Source organism: Hyla sarda, chromosome 5 (genome assembly GCF_029499605.1).
Source record: "Hyla sarda isolate aHylSar1 chromosome 5, aHylSar1.hap1, whole genome shotgun sequence".
Classification (NCBI taxonomy): Eukaryota; Metazoa; Chordata; class Amphibia; order Anura; family Hylidae; genus Hyla; species Hyla sarda.
Window position 1 is genome coordinate 257,062,032 of NC_079193.1, and position 14,576 is coordinate 257,076,607.

Genomic DNA, 14,576 nt, shown 5'->3' on the forward strand with positions numbered 1-14,576 from the left:
CAAAAGTATGTTTACCTAATAGCTGGTTTCATACCTCAAACTAATGTAAATTATATAATGGCATATTTTTCTATACTATGTTCAAGACAAAATTGTGGAATCATCTTGTAATTTGAATTTCTAAAACAAATGCTGGCTCACGTAAAAAACCCGAGTTAAAGCTTTTTTACAGGAGCAATTATTGGCTGAATGAGCATTTATAGGAACACAGGGAACTGGTGACAAATGAGAAAATCCTCATTCAAAGGCATCAAAGGGGTACTCCATTGGCCAGCGTTCGAAACTAAATGCTCCAAACGCTGTTTTCACGCTGCGGGGGTCGGCCTCGCACCTTGTGACATCACGGCCATGCCCCCTCCATGTAAGTCAACGGGAGGGGGCGTGACGGCCGTCACACTGCATCCCATAGACTTGCATTGAGGGGGCATGTATGACCTGTGTAAATGGACCCTTAGTCTGAAGTTATACAGACCTTATTCAACTATTAAAGGGGTACTCCGGTGGTAAAACTTTTTTTTTTAAATCAACTGGTGCCAGAAGGTTATACACATTTGTAAATTACTTCTATTAAAAAAATCTTAATCCTTCCAGTACTTTTTAGGGGCAGTATACTACAGAGGAAATGCTTTTCTTTTTGGATTTCTCTTCTGTCACGACCACAGTGCTCTCTGCTGACCTCTGCTGTCCATTTTAGGAACTGTCCAGACCCACATATGTTTGCTATGGGGATTTTCTCCTGCTCTGGACAGTTCCTAAAATGGACAGCAGAGGTCAGCAGAGAGCACTGTGGTTGTGACAGAAGAGAAATCCAAAAAGAAAAGCATTTCCTCTGTAGTATACAGCCCCTAAAAAATACTGTAAGGATTAAGAATTAAGGATTTAATAGAAGTAATTTACAAATCTGTTTATCTTGTTGGCACCAGTTGATATCTATGCTTGTAGGCCAAGAAGGATGTCAAAGCATTGGGATACAAAACTTAAAGCATTATAAAATTAGAAATTGCCATAAATATAAAAAATACACAATAAAACAAATGAACACAAAGAGGGACATTTATCAATGTTTGCTTATGTATTCTTTTTTTTGTAATTTTTTCCTTACTTTTTTTTTGCTTATGTGTGACTTATTTATCAACTGGTTTCAGCCTGTTGATAATTTTCTTTCACGTAAGCAATTTTTCCTTTTTTACTTTGGTAGTAGCTTTTTCTGCTCCATGTTTGAGCTGGAGTAAATTTAGTCAATTTTTAACCCTGTTGCGACTTTTTTTTGTGCAGTTGCGACTGTCGCAGTTAATAAATACCTGACTACCCGTAGTCCATTTTAAAATTATTACTACGTAGTTCATTTTTGGAAAACTTGCTTTTCTCGCTTTCCAGTCAAAATGTCGCACGGAAAATCGCGTAGTCACAGTTGCGACAATTTTGCGACAATTATAGTAGAGAAAACCTGACTAAACCCGTTGATAAATGTCCATACAAATGGGCAGAAACAGAAGTCATTATTTGTAACAAAATTGTAAGAATTGTTGTAAGAATGAAATGAGGTTTACATAAACAAAGGTCAAACGAAATCCGGCACAAGCACTGGGCTAAAAGCAATGATAGAGTGTGGGGGCTTGGATTGAAGTGATATTCAGTGATGAATCAGTGATCAAATCTGCATTGGAGTAGAAGATGATCCTGGGACTATTGTCTGGTTCTAATAAAAAATATAAAGATAACTATATGCTGAAAACAATGGGATTGCATGTACGGTAAAGGCCCAAGCTAGGTGGCAACCATTACCTTAACAGACAATGCACTGGTGTATTTAAAGGGGTAGTCCAGTGGTGAAAAACGTATCCCCTATCCTTGTGTGGTGGTCAATGCACCCCCTTCCCGTGGGCTGTTGGGGCCCCGTACAGGAGATCCCAGGGGGACCCAGCGGTCGGACCCCCCGCGATCTGAAACTTAGCCCCTATTCTTAGGATAGGGAATGAGTTTTTCACCACTGGATATCTCCTTTAAGAATTTTGGACACTAAATTCAGTCCATCGATAAAAGATAGGCTTGGTAGTGGTTTTTCATGATAATAATAAATTTGTCAAAGGGCAAAGTTGTCTAGGAAGGTCACGCCCCCTCCCATAGACATGAATAGAGGGGGCGTGGCTTGATGTCATGCGGTTGCATGGCTGTGACATGACGTCTCGGATGGGCTGCTCCGAGAACGCGGGGGTCCCAGCAACGGGACCCCTGCGATCATACATCTTATCCCCTATCCTTTGGATAGGGGATAAGATATATAAAGCCAGAATACCCTTTTTAATTCCTTAATATTTTTGAAAATTTATAGTGGAAATAAAAAAAATGTGTTTATAAAAAGGTCCTGCCCTGCAAAACTGATCAGATACTATGATAAATCTTTGTGAACCAACTTGACATAAAGTATTGTTTATGATTAGTAAAGCCCATGCCTCAAAGAATTCAGGCTGTCATAACAGCCCAAGGAGCATCAACAAGTACTGAGATTTTTTTCAACATGAGAAATTTCATAATTTTTTTTAGTTGACCTGAAAAAACATGCTATTCACAAAAATAATTTACTTTCATTTGTTTTAAGTTTTTTTCATGAAGTCAGAATTTTCAGCTATTAAACATTGATTAGTGACATACATTTGTAATTTGTATATTTGTACAAAAACAAATCACAAAGTGATTTCGATCATTTTTGGCATTTGTTGTAAGCAGTAAACAAATTAACTCCTTGTCCGAATGCTTAAGCTAAAATTATGTGGCAAGATTTATGGACAAGGCAACATAGCTAGTCCTTAAAGCACACCTGTCAGATCCCACAAAAAATTAAATAATGAATACATTGGGGCAAAAATGTATTTAGTCAGCCACCAATTGTGCAAATTTTCCCACTTAAAAAGATGAGAGATGCCTGTCATTTTCATCATAGATATACCTCAACTATGAGAGACATAATGAGAAAATAAATCCATAAAATCACATTGTCTGATTTTTAAAGAATTTATTTGCAAATTATGGTGGAAAATGAATATTTGGTCAATAACAATAGTTCATCTCAATACTTTGTTATATATACCCTTTATTGGTCAAACGTTTTCTGTAAGTCTTCACAAGGTTTTCACACATTGTTGCTGGTATTTTGGCCCATTCCTCCATGCAGATGTCCTCTAGAGCAGTGATGTTTTGGGCCTGTCGCTGGGCAACACAGACTTTCAACTCCCTCCAAAGGTTTTCTATGGGGTGTAGATCTGGAGACTGGCTAGGCCACTCCAGGACCTTGAAATGCTTCTTACGAAGCCACTCCTTTGTTGCCCGGGCAGTGTGTTTGGGATCATTGTCATGCTGCAAGACCCAGCCATGTTTCATCTTCAATGCCCTTGCTGATGGAAGGAGGTTTTTCACTCAAAATCTCACCATACATTGCCCCATTCATTCTTTACTTTACATGGATCAGTCGTCCTGGTCGCCTAGCAGAAAAACAGCCCCAAAACATGATGTTTCTGCCCCAATGCTTCACAGTAGGTAGGGTGTTCTTTGGATGAAACTAAGCATTCTTTCTCCTCCAAACATGACGAGTTGATTTTTTTACCAAAAAGTTCTACTTTGGTTTCAAAGAGAAACCTTCCCCATCAAGGAAGTCCTCACCTGCCAGTCTGACTATGTCATCTATGTCATGCAGTGTAAATGCAGAAAACAATATGTGGGGAGAACAATCCAACCCTTTCATCTGAGACTAAACAAACATCACTCAAACATAAGGAAGAATTTTCTACAACACGGCCTCTCCCGACACTGAAGCCAGTACCATGCAGGTGATCCGCAACCTATAAAAATCACACCCATCGAATGTATCAAACCATCAGTGACAAACAGATTCGAGATGCTCATAAGAAAAGAAATGATATACAGCATGCAATCTCTGAAACCACACGGTCTTAATGAAATCACTGAACTGGTGTACTAATGTAACCAAAACTAGACTATACCTGTCTCCATTTTTTACCACATTTACCCCACACACCAATACACTATACCCCACCCCCACCTCTACCCCATGCAGTTAGCCTCATACCAGCTTTATTTCCAATCCCGTCTATACTATTTGCACTGCTACCACTAATATTGATAATCATTTACCTCTTCGCAACAATACATACAACTGTGACATACTTTCAGTCTGCACCAATACCCACAGACCAAAAATTGTGCCATATTCTGTTTCCAACATCAAAACCAATATCCATAATTATTTATAGGGGGTATCCTCCTTTAATCCCATATTCAACTGTAGGGGGCACTCTCCTTCTATCCCATCAGGGCCGCCATCAGGGTAGTACAGGCAGTACTGCTGTCAGGGGCCCGAACATGGAGCACTGTGCACATGGGCCTGCAGCTGCCGACTCTGTCCCCCCTACTCCTGCACTCCACACTGCATTTCAATAAAAAGCTCCCCCTGCCCTCCATGGACTCTGCAGGACTTACCTGCTTGGAAGCTCCTGGGCTCATCATTTCCCCACAAACAGACAGGAAGATGTATCCTGACCCCTCTCCTCTCTCCTGGGCCCATCCCCCTCCCCTCAGTAAAATCCCCGGCCTCCTGCTGTATACAGCTCTGCAGTTGGGGAAAAGGAGGAGGGGAGGGCTGCAGGCTACACAGTGAAGCTGGTGGCTACACAAGATGTTAACCCTTAAAACTGCCTGATATCGCCTAAAAAGTAATTGTGTATGAGTGTAAATGTCCTTTGCCTAATTGTGTTTGCATGTCTGTTAGTATTGTAATTGTATACATGTAATGTGTGGTTATGTATATGTGTATCCACTGTGTGGGTCACTATATGGGTATATGCTCTTCAGGAGACTGGGAAAGCTGGCTGAGAGGCAGCACCCAGTGCAGGGCTTACACTATTTCCACAGCTTTATGTGACCTGCCTGTCACTCTGCTTTCCCAGTCTCCTGAAGGGAGTATCTGTCTGGTGGAACAGCCATATTGGAGAGGAGACATGGAGTAAAGTACCAGAAGTGTCACACTAGCATTCTGCCATTCAGAAGTCTTAATGCAGGACCTACAGTACTTTCCCAGCCTTATAAGTCTCCTGAATGGCAAACTACTAGTGTGATATCTGGTACTTTATGTCTTCAATACGGCTGCCCCACCAGACAGATATTACCTACAGGAGACTGGGAAAGCTGTGTGCCAGGCCGTACACATAAAGCCGAAGAAGTACTGTGAGCCCTGCACTCTGTACTGTTTGTCACCCAGCTTTCCAAGTCACCAGAAGCCCTATCTCCAGAAGTGTTTCTGTCTGTCCTCTCTCCACTCGATACTTAGTATGGCCGCTGTCCCGTCTCCCTGCCTCCGCTTTAATCGCCCCTCACACTAACTCGGTGACACCACTGATCACCATGCTTCTCTGCGCCCCTTCTTTCCTCACCCCTGGCAGGTATTGAAATAGGTATCAGGAACATTTGCACGAGTACTAGACCTTTTTGCAAATGTCCAGTAACAGCACTGATACCGATATCGGAACATGAGGAGCATTATATTCTGATAACACTACAGTGGGGACTATTAGGGGGTCACTACTGTGTGGGGGCACTATTAATGGGGAAACTACTTTGTCAGAGCTTTGGGGGCAACTACTGTGTGTGACCAGTATTGGGGGGCAATCTACTGGAAGGGGGTACTATTAGGAGAGTAACTACTGTGTGGGGGCACATTTAAGAGGCACTATTATTATGTGGGGCACAAAAGGAGGCATTAACACAGTGTGGAGCACTATGGATAGAAAGTCTGTATAGGTGCAGGATGTAGGAAAAGTGCAAAAATGTTTGACAGATTCTGCGGAAACAAGTCTGCTGGAAGAAGTCGCCATCTAGGTCTGGAGAAAAAATAAAGTAACTACTCCGGGTTTTATTCAATATCAGTATATTCGGTCACTGTGTGGTGGTAATGTATAATAATGATGTGGCGGAATTATTTGTCCATTGAGTAGTGGTATTAATCTTAATGTGGTATTAGTATACTAGTTTTGTTTGGTATAATGTGGGGTTGGTGGGGTGAGGGTCTAGGTTTTGTGAAAAGGTCAGTCTATAGTAGCTCATCCGCCACTGCATGTATATAATCTATATTTAAATGTGCATATGGGTGTATTTACATGTACAGTAGTTTGTGCATATTTGATGCTGTGTTCAATAGTTTACTTTACATTGAAATCTACAGCATAAAATCTGCAGCTTCAAATCCTGTGTATCAAATATGGTCAGAATACTGCGCATGTGAATACACCCTAGAAATTGATGTAGAATTTCTTAGGGAAAAGTTTAGCACTTTGTTCTGGTATATTACAATTCACAGCTTGATTATAGATCCACAGTGCAAGAAACCATTGCTGTCCAATATTATACCGCAGTATTTGATAGCAATGGCTGGACCTATCCCTGAGGACCAAGAAAACTCTTTTGCTCCTTTGTTCTGATGATCAGTAGGATCTCAGCAGCCGGACCCCAATTTTTGAATAAAGGATGATTTACAGACCCCTTTTTATATTCATTTCCATTTTGTGACTTGACATGCTGCATGTAATTAAGAGTTTTTTTTGCTTTTGGTAATATGGGGGGGGGGGGGGGGGGCAGACAGACACTATGGTTCTATGGGACCCAGAAATTCCTGATGGCGGCCCTATATCCCATACAGCTCTGTCCCTTTTTTAACTTGTACCGTCCAATCCTCACATCCCCCCCCCCCCTCTAATATGCTTATTACCTTCATCATATCCCCACATTGGTATGCTATTCCCATATTGATATATTACTGCCAGAATACCAAATAATTATACCTTCCCTATAACTCACAAAAATTTTCCAGGAATTACATTTTATTGTAAGTATAAGTTAGGCATTGTTTAATATAATGAAATATTAAGCATAATGTAATACTCATTACAAGTACAATGTAATATTCATCCTTAGGACATCTCTCATTTCCCCATAATTTTGCATTCAAAACAAGAACCAGGCTCCGCTGCATAAATCAAACTTCTTAGTCCCACCATTATATGCCGGTGTCCTACCCTGAGACCTGCATTTACCTCTTATAATAGAAACCAGTTCCCACCGTTTTCACTGAATCGGCAGCATCTCCCATCCTGAATCACAGCCGGCCATTTGGTGGTACTCACACGCGCTCCACAGTGTGATGTCAATCATAGCCACAGAAATCCCGTAGCAGCCGCCTGCAGTCCGGGCAGTATAGGACCACACGTACAGCATTGATCATTCAGATACTAACACCAGAATATTAATACATCTCATACCACAATGTATACATCTTTTCAGCACACTAATATTCTGCCATTACAATTAAATTTGTGTTTGTTTATAAACATGTTCGAACTTTCAGGGTGTTTCTGTGCATTTATAAGCAGATTATTGGACATACCAGACCACATGACCTGATGAAGAGGGGGTCCTGTCCCTAGAAACACGTTGTCTGATGGGGGACACGTCTGGCACTGCATGATTTGAGTCCCTGGTGGGGAATGTGTTACTGATGGTAGCCTTTGTTACTTTGGTCCCAGCTCCCTGCAGGTCATTCACTAGGTCCCTCCGTGTGATTCTGGGATTTTTGCTCACCGTTCTTGTGATCATTTTGACACCACAGGGTGAGATCTTGCGTGGAGCCCCAGATCCAGGGAGATTATCAGTGGTTTTGTATGTCTTCTATTTTCTAATAATTGCTCCCACAGTTGATTTCTTCACACCAAGCTGCTTGCCTATTGCAGATTCAGTCTTCCCAGCCTGGTACAGGTCTACAAATTTTGTTTCTGGTGTCCTTTGACAGCTCTTTGGTCTTTGCCATAGTGAAGTTTGGAGTGTGACTGAGGTTGTGGACAGGTGTCTTTTATACTGATAACAAGTTCAAACAGGTGCCATTAATACAGGTAACGAGTGGAGGGCAGAGGACACTATTAAAGAAGAAGTTACAGGTCTGTGAGAGTCAGAAATCTTGCTTGTTTGTAGGTGACCAAATACTTTTTATTTCTCATTATGTCTCTCATAGTTGAGGCTTGCATATGATGAAAATTACAGGCCTCTCATCTTTTTAAGTGGGAGAACTTGGACAATTGGTGGCTGACTAAATACTTTTTTGCCCCACTGTATGTAACTCAGTACCTAATCCTGATCAGGTACATACATTTTTTATGCCTCCAACACTTACAGTGGGGATCAAAAGTTTGGGCACCCCAGGTAAAAATTTGTATTCATGTGCATAAAGAAGCCAAGGAAAGATGGAAAAATCTCCAAAAGGCATCAAATTACAGATTAGACATTCTTTTAATATGTCAACAAAAGTTAGATTTTATTTCCATCATTTACACTTTCAAAATAACAGAAAACAAAAAAATGGCGTCTGCAAAAGTTTGGGTACCCTGCAGAATTTATAGCATGCACTGCCCCCTTTGCAAAGCTGAGACTTGCCAGTGTCATGGATTGTTCTCAATCATCATCTGGGAAGACCAGGTGATGTCAATCTCAAAGGTTTTAAATGCCCAGACTTATCTGACCTTGCCCCAACAATCAGCACCATGGGTTCTTCTAAGCAGTTGTCTAGAAATCTGAAACTGAAAATAGTTGACGCTCACAAAGCTGGAGAAGGCTATAAAAAGATAGCAAAACTTTTTCAGATGTCAATATCCTCTGTTCGGAATATAATTAAGAAATGGCAGTCATCAGGAACAGTGGAAGTTAAAGCAAGATCTGAAAGACCAAGAAAAATATCAAACAAAACAGCTCACAGGATTGTGAGAAAAACGATTCAAAACCCATGTTTGACTGCACAATCCCTCCAGAAAGATCTGGCAGACACTGCAGTTGTGGTACACTATTCCACTATAAACAGATACTTGTACAAATATGATCTTCATGGAAGAGTCATCAGAAGAAAACCTCTTTTACGTCCTCACCACAAAAATCAGCATTTGAACTTTGCAAATGAACATATAGACAAGCCTGATGCATTTTGGAAACAAGTTCTGTGGACCGATGAGGTTAAAATTGAACTTTTTGGCTGGAATGAGGAAAGGTACATTTGGAGAAGAAGGGGAACAGAATTTTATGAAAAGAACCTCTGTCCAACTGTTAAGCATGGGGGTGGATCAATCATGCTTTGGGGTTGTATTGCAGCCAGTGGCACAGGGAACATATCACGAGTAGAAGGAAAAATTGATTAAAAAAATTTCAGCAAATTTTGGATGCTAACTTGATGCCATCTGTGAAAAAGCTGAAGTTAAAGAGAGGATGGCTTCTACAAATGGATAATGATCCTAAACACACCTCGAAATCCACTGGGGATTACATCAAGAGGTGTAAACTGAAGGCCTTCACAATCTCATGACCTCAACATAATTGAAAATCTATGGATAGACCTTAAAAGAGCAGTGTGTGACAGACAGCCCAGAAATCTCAAAGAACTGGAAGACTTTTGTAAGGAAGAATGGGCAAAGATACCTCAAACAAGAATTGAAAGACTCTTGGCTGGATACAAAAAGCGTTTACAAGCTGTGATACTTGCCAAAGGGGGCAGTACAAGATATTAACTCTGCAGGGTGCCCAAACTTTTGCAGACGCCATTTTTTTTGTTTTCTGTTATTTTGAAAGTGTAAATGATGGAAATAAAATCTAACTTTTGTTGACATATTATAAGAATGTCTAATCTGTAATTTGATGCCTTTTGGAGATTTTTCCATCTTTCCTTGGTTTTTTTATGCACCTTAATACAAATTTTTACCTGGGGTGCCCAAAATTTTGATCCCCACTGTATAGTTAACATAAAAATGAATTTTTTTCACTAGCTCACAGTGTTAGAAATCCTCTCAGGGGAAGGGGGGGGGGGGTGTCCCTACTTTGTGGTGGTGGGAGGAGATTGGTTTGTCTACTCATGCAGCCTTGTCCATGGGTCATCTCTTGTCGATGACTCATGGACAAGCTGATGTTGCTGCAGGACTGGTTAGTGTCCCAGTAGGTATGGGGACCCTTAGTGTTGGGATTTTCAGGGGCCATTTTCTTTATTAATTATAAAAAAAAAATTAAACAATCATATTACAAAAGGTCTTTAATTTCCATCAGTAACAACATATAAAATGTTTTTGGATCTGACGGTGCACATTTAAAGCCTCAGTCAAATGGTCATAATGTTGCTATATTACGATTCATGTAAATTGAACTTAGATTACCATAGGGGACAAGGGTGATCCAGTTTGACCATTTTTGCAGAGAATTCAAGTTATAATGCAAAATCTTAATTAAATGTAAAAAAAAAAGTTTTGTCTAGTTTAAAGTTTATAGGTGTAAATTAAAATATTCTACATAACTGTGATGTTTATAGTTTTCAATATTGTTTCTCGTTTAGGTAACTATTGTTATCAAATATTTCTTCCAATTTGGATTTTTCCCTTGGAACACAAATTTGGAACTGTACAAAGACAAACCTTACCATGCTCCTAATATAATTGGTGTGGAGAAGAAAGAAGGATATGTACACTACGACCTGGTTCAACTCCTTGCTTTATTTTTTCATAGATCGATTCTAAAGGTATGACACATATAACTGAATTCTATGTAGTTCTTTTAATTATAATATTTGTGTATTATAATTATTGTACCGTTGATTTACTGCAAAATGTTTGGATTGCTTGCTTGGATTGTTAAGTTTTTCTTTATACTGTATGTTCTAACTTTTTTGAATGAAAATTAAAATGCTTAAAATTGTCCCTTATAACCTTATTTCTCTGCATACAGGGTAGGAAGGCTAATCTTTTGTGTTGTGATCTGTAGTTTTTATTGGGACTATTTTTGTTTTGATGGCACCTTTGGATCACGTTTTATTCATTTCATTCATTCATTCTAGTATATGAAGTAACCAAAAATACACATTTCTGGACTTTGACTGTCTGGTTTAATTAACATTATAGTTTAATAGTTCGGACATTTACGCATTCGTTTATTTTTACATTTTTTTATTTGAAAAATGGGAAAAGGGGGTGATTTAAATTTCTATTAGGGAAGGGGGTTAATGTATATTTACTACTTTTTTTTTAGTCCCTATACGGGACTATAACATGCAATCTTTAGATTGCATACACTGATCAATATCGCCCCATAACACTGATCAATGCTGTTCTATCAGTGCTCTATTACTCCAGCCTGCCAAGGCCTACTGGAGCTTTAGAGAACCTGTTGAACAGCGAGGAAGAAGGTAAGAGACCTCCCGCCGTCCTCTCAGCTGATCGGGATGTCATGGTTAAACTGAACTAGCTGGGAACGAGGTTTACTACATTTAGACGCCGCAATCAACTTAAATTATGGCGTCTAAAGGGTTAATGCTGGATATTGGCCCGATCGGCATTATCCCTGCGTATGACACCCACACAGCTGCTTAGCATGTCATACATCGGGAGCCCACAGTGGACGTAAATATATGTCCATTTGCGGGAAGGGGTTAATTGTGAAAAGTATGGTTACTATTGCAATTATCTGTGTCACTGAATATATGTGTAGTTCTAATAACTGACATGCAGACACACTTTTCAGGAAATATTTGGATAATAAATTAACAGAATTTTAAATGTTATTTTTTTCGCATGCCGTCCCCATTTGGTCCATGTAGACTTGACAGCAAAATATCTCTTGGATCTATATAGAAATCAGAAGCTGCTAATGGAGCAGTTAGCAGTAAAAGGGGTTTTCCCAGGAAAGACTGTCTATCATTATTAGATGGGTTGAAGTCCGACACTTATCACCCCTGTAGATCATGGGGGAGATTTATCAAAACCTGTGTGGAGGAAAAGTTGACTAGTTGCCCATAGCAACCAATCAGATTGCTTCTTCAAAATGAAAGAAGCAATCTGGTTGGTTGCTATGGGACACTGCGCTCCTTATTCTCTGCACAGGTTTTAATACATTTCCCCCATATGTTTACTACAGACACAGACAGCAGAGGGCCCCTGTGCAAAGAATGTGCCTGGACCGCCCCCCCCCCCACTCATATGTCAATTGTTCAGGAACCCCCCCCCCCCTTTCATATGTCATTTACTCAGGTGGACCCCCATATGTTACTTGCTCAGGGGGGCCTCCCATATCAGTTGTTAATTATTAAGGCCCCCCCCCATATGCCACAGCTTATTCAGGCCCACCCACATTAGGTAGCATAGTTTCCCCACATTAGGTAGCATAGTTTCCCCACATTAGGTAGCATAGTTTCCCCACATTAGGTAGACAGCAGTTTCCCCACATTAGGTAGCATATTTTCCTCAAATTAGGTAGCATAGTTTCCCCACATTAGGTAGCATAGTTTCCCCACATTAGGTAGGCAGCAGTTTCCCCACATTAGGTAGGCAGCAGTTTCCCCACATTAGGTAGGCAGCAGTTTCCCCACATTAGGTAGCATAGTTTCCTCACATTAGGTAGCATAGTTCCCCACATTAGGTAGCATAGTTTCCCCACATTAGGCGGCATAGTTTCCTGACATTAGGTAGAATAGTTTTCCCACATTAGGTAGAAGTTTCCCCACATTAGGTAGCAGTTTCCCGACATTAGGTAGCAGTTTCCCCACATTAGGTAGCAGTTTCCCCATATTAGGTAGCATAGATTCCCCACATTAGGTAACAGTTTCCCCACATTAGGTAGCATAGATTCCCCACATTAGGTAGTATATATTCCCCACATCAGGTAGTATAGTTTCCCCACATTGGGTAGCAGTTTCCCCACATTAGGTAGCATAGCCCCCCCCCCCAACACACACACACACACACAGATACACACTTGCCTGGCCTGCGTAGCGCTTCTCTTCTCCGGCAGCGGCTAGACTAGTGATGTCACTGATGTCCTCCTGCACAGGTCTGCGGAGGAACGTCATTTGCATGACGTCCCTCTTCAGACCAGGGTCGGCCTGCTGCTCTATTATGCGCCACGCCTGCTTAGAACAGCGGCGCCGCAGCACCCCCTCACACGCTGAATGAGTGCTGAGCTGAAGTAACAGAACAGCCACTACACAATGGGGGATATTTATTAAAACCTGTGCAGAGGAAAAGTTGACCAGTTGCCCATAGCAACCAGTCAGATTTCTTCTTTCATTTTTGAAAAGACTATGGGTTGATAAATACCCCCCAATGTATGAAGCCATCTGCTTCCTGTTCTGTTTTGCAGTGTATGATGCTGCTACAACGCTGACATTTCTGAAAATAAGTAAAATATTTTTTTAATTCTTAATTCTCAATAAAAGAGCCTGTACATTTCTCTTTAAAGCAGTCTAGTATACAGTTATATTTTTGGTGTTTTTTTTTTTTTTTTTTGTGTTCGTACTAAATATTCATGTGGCCATAGATTAAACACCCAAGCATCAGCCACAGAATGCTCACAGTATTCATTGTACATATGCAGTGAAGATCAAACAGCCAACCCTTTGTTAATAAGAGAATTTTAGGGAGATATATCAAAACCTGTCCAGAGGAAAAGTTGCTGAGTTGCCCATAACAGCCAATCAGATCGCTTCCTTTATTTTTTAAAAGGCTTCTGAAAAATGAAAGAAGAGACTTTTCCTCTAGACAGGTTTTGATAAATCTCCCCCTATGTGTTTGGGAGTTTGCAAAGAACAATTAGTGTTAGAAGCTCTATTAGGGAGTTCTCTTCAGGTCAGGTTTTTTTCTCTACTAATATCCTGGAAAACAACAGGCATCAAACAAAAAGCCAACATACCCAATTCAAAGCCAATGGGACCTGTCTGGATCCATTGGTGTCTGTTATGACACACTCTGTCCAGCTTTGTCAGAATCAGAATCTATAAAAGAGCTCCAGAACGGACCTATGTAATACTGATGTAAACATAGCCTTAAAGGGGCACTCCACTGGCCAGCGTTCGGAACTAAATGTTCCGAATGCTGTTTTCGTGCTGCGGGGGTCGGCCACGCCCTTGTGACATCATGACCACGCCCCTCAATGCACGTCTATGGGAGGGGGCGTGATGGTGTGGCCATGACGTCACAAGGGGCGTGGTTGACCCCACAGCGTGAAAACAGCATTCGGTACATTTAGGGAACGCTGGCCAGTGGAGTACCCCTTTAACTGTAATAATAATTCTAGCACCGATTGCACAGCACTACTGAAGCATCTGTGCGTCTCATGATTATATGAACATAACCAGTGTACTCTATTCTCTCAGTGTCATGGTCTTTGGGATGAGGATGATGTAAGCGACAATGCTGCCCATAAAGAAGACACAGATGGTGAAATTTCAGAAGGATCTGGAAGAAGAGATTCTGTTGGCTCATTAAAATCTGTTAACCTTGCTGCATCTATAGAATCTATCCATGTCCATTTCCCAGAGGAGAAGACAGCCATTAGACGGAAGAGTTCTAGTAGTGGATCCCAAATTTCACACAGGTCTAGTTTCTCCTCGCACAGATCTAAAAGAGGTAATTGTCAACCAGCAGTTCAATATTTTACATTTATCTTCTTTTAGGGTTAAAACAGCATATATGTGTTTAAATAGTCGCCTTGTTTCCTTGGTT

The 14,576-nt window shown here is 40.7% G+C and overlaps 1 protein-coding gene across 1 annotated transcript in view; it reads left to right on the forward strand.

Annotated features, from left to right (window-relative positions):
• The window catches only part of PIEZO2 (piezo type mechanosensitive ion channel component 2), a 398,577-nt gene that overhangs the window by 351,715 nt on the left and 32,286 nt on the right, over positions 1-14,576 (forward strand). Inside the window, exons 43-44 of the mRNA XM_056521559.1 lie at positions 10,421-10,603; positions 14,228-14,480. Coding sequence (XP_056377534.1) covers positions 10,421-10,603; positions 14,228-14,480 — 436 coding nt within the window. The remainder of the gene's footprint in view (positions 1-10,420; positions 10,604-14,227; positions 14,481-14,576) is intronic.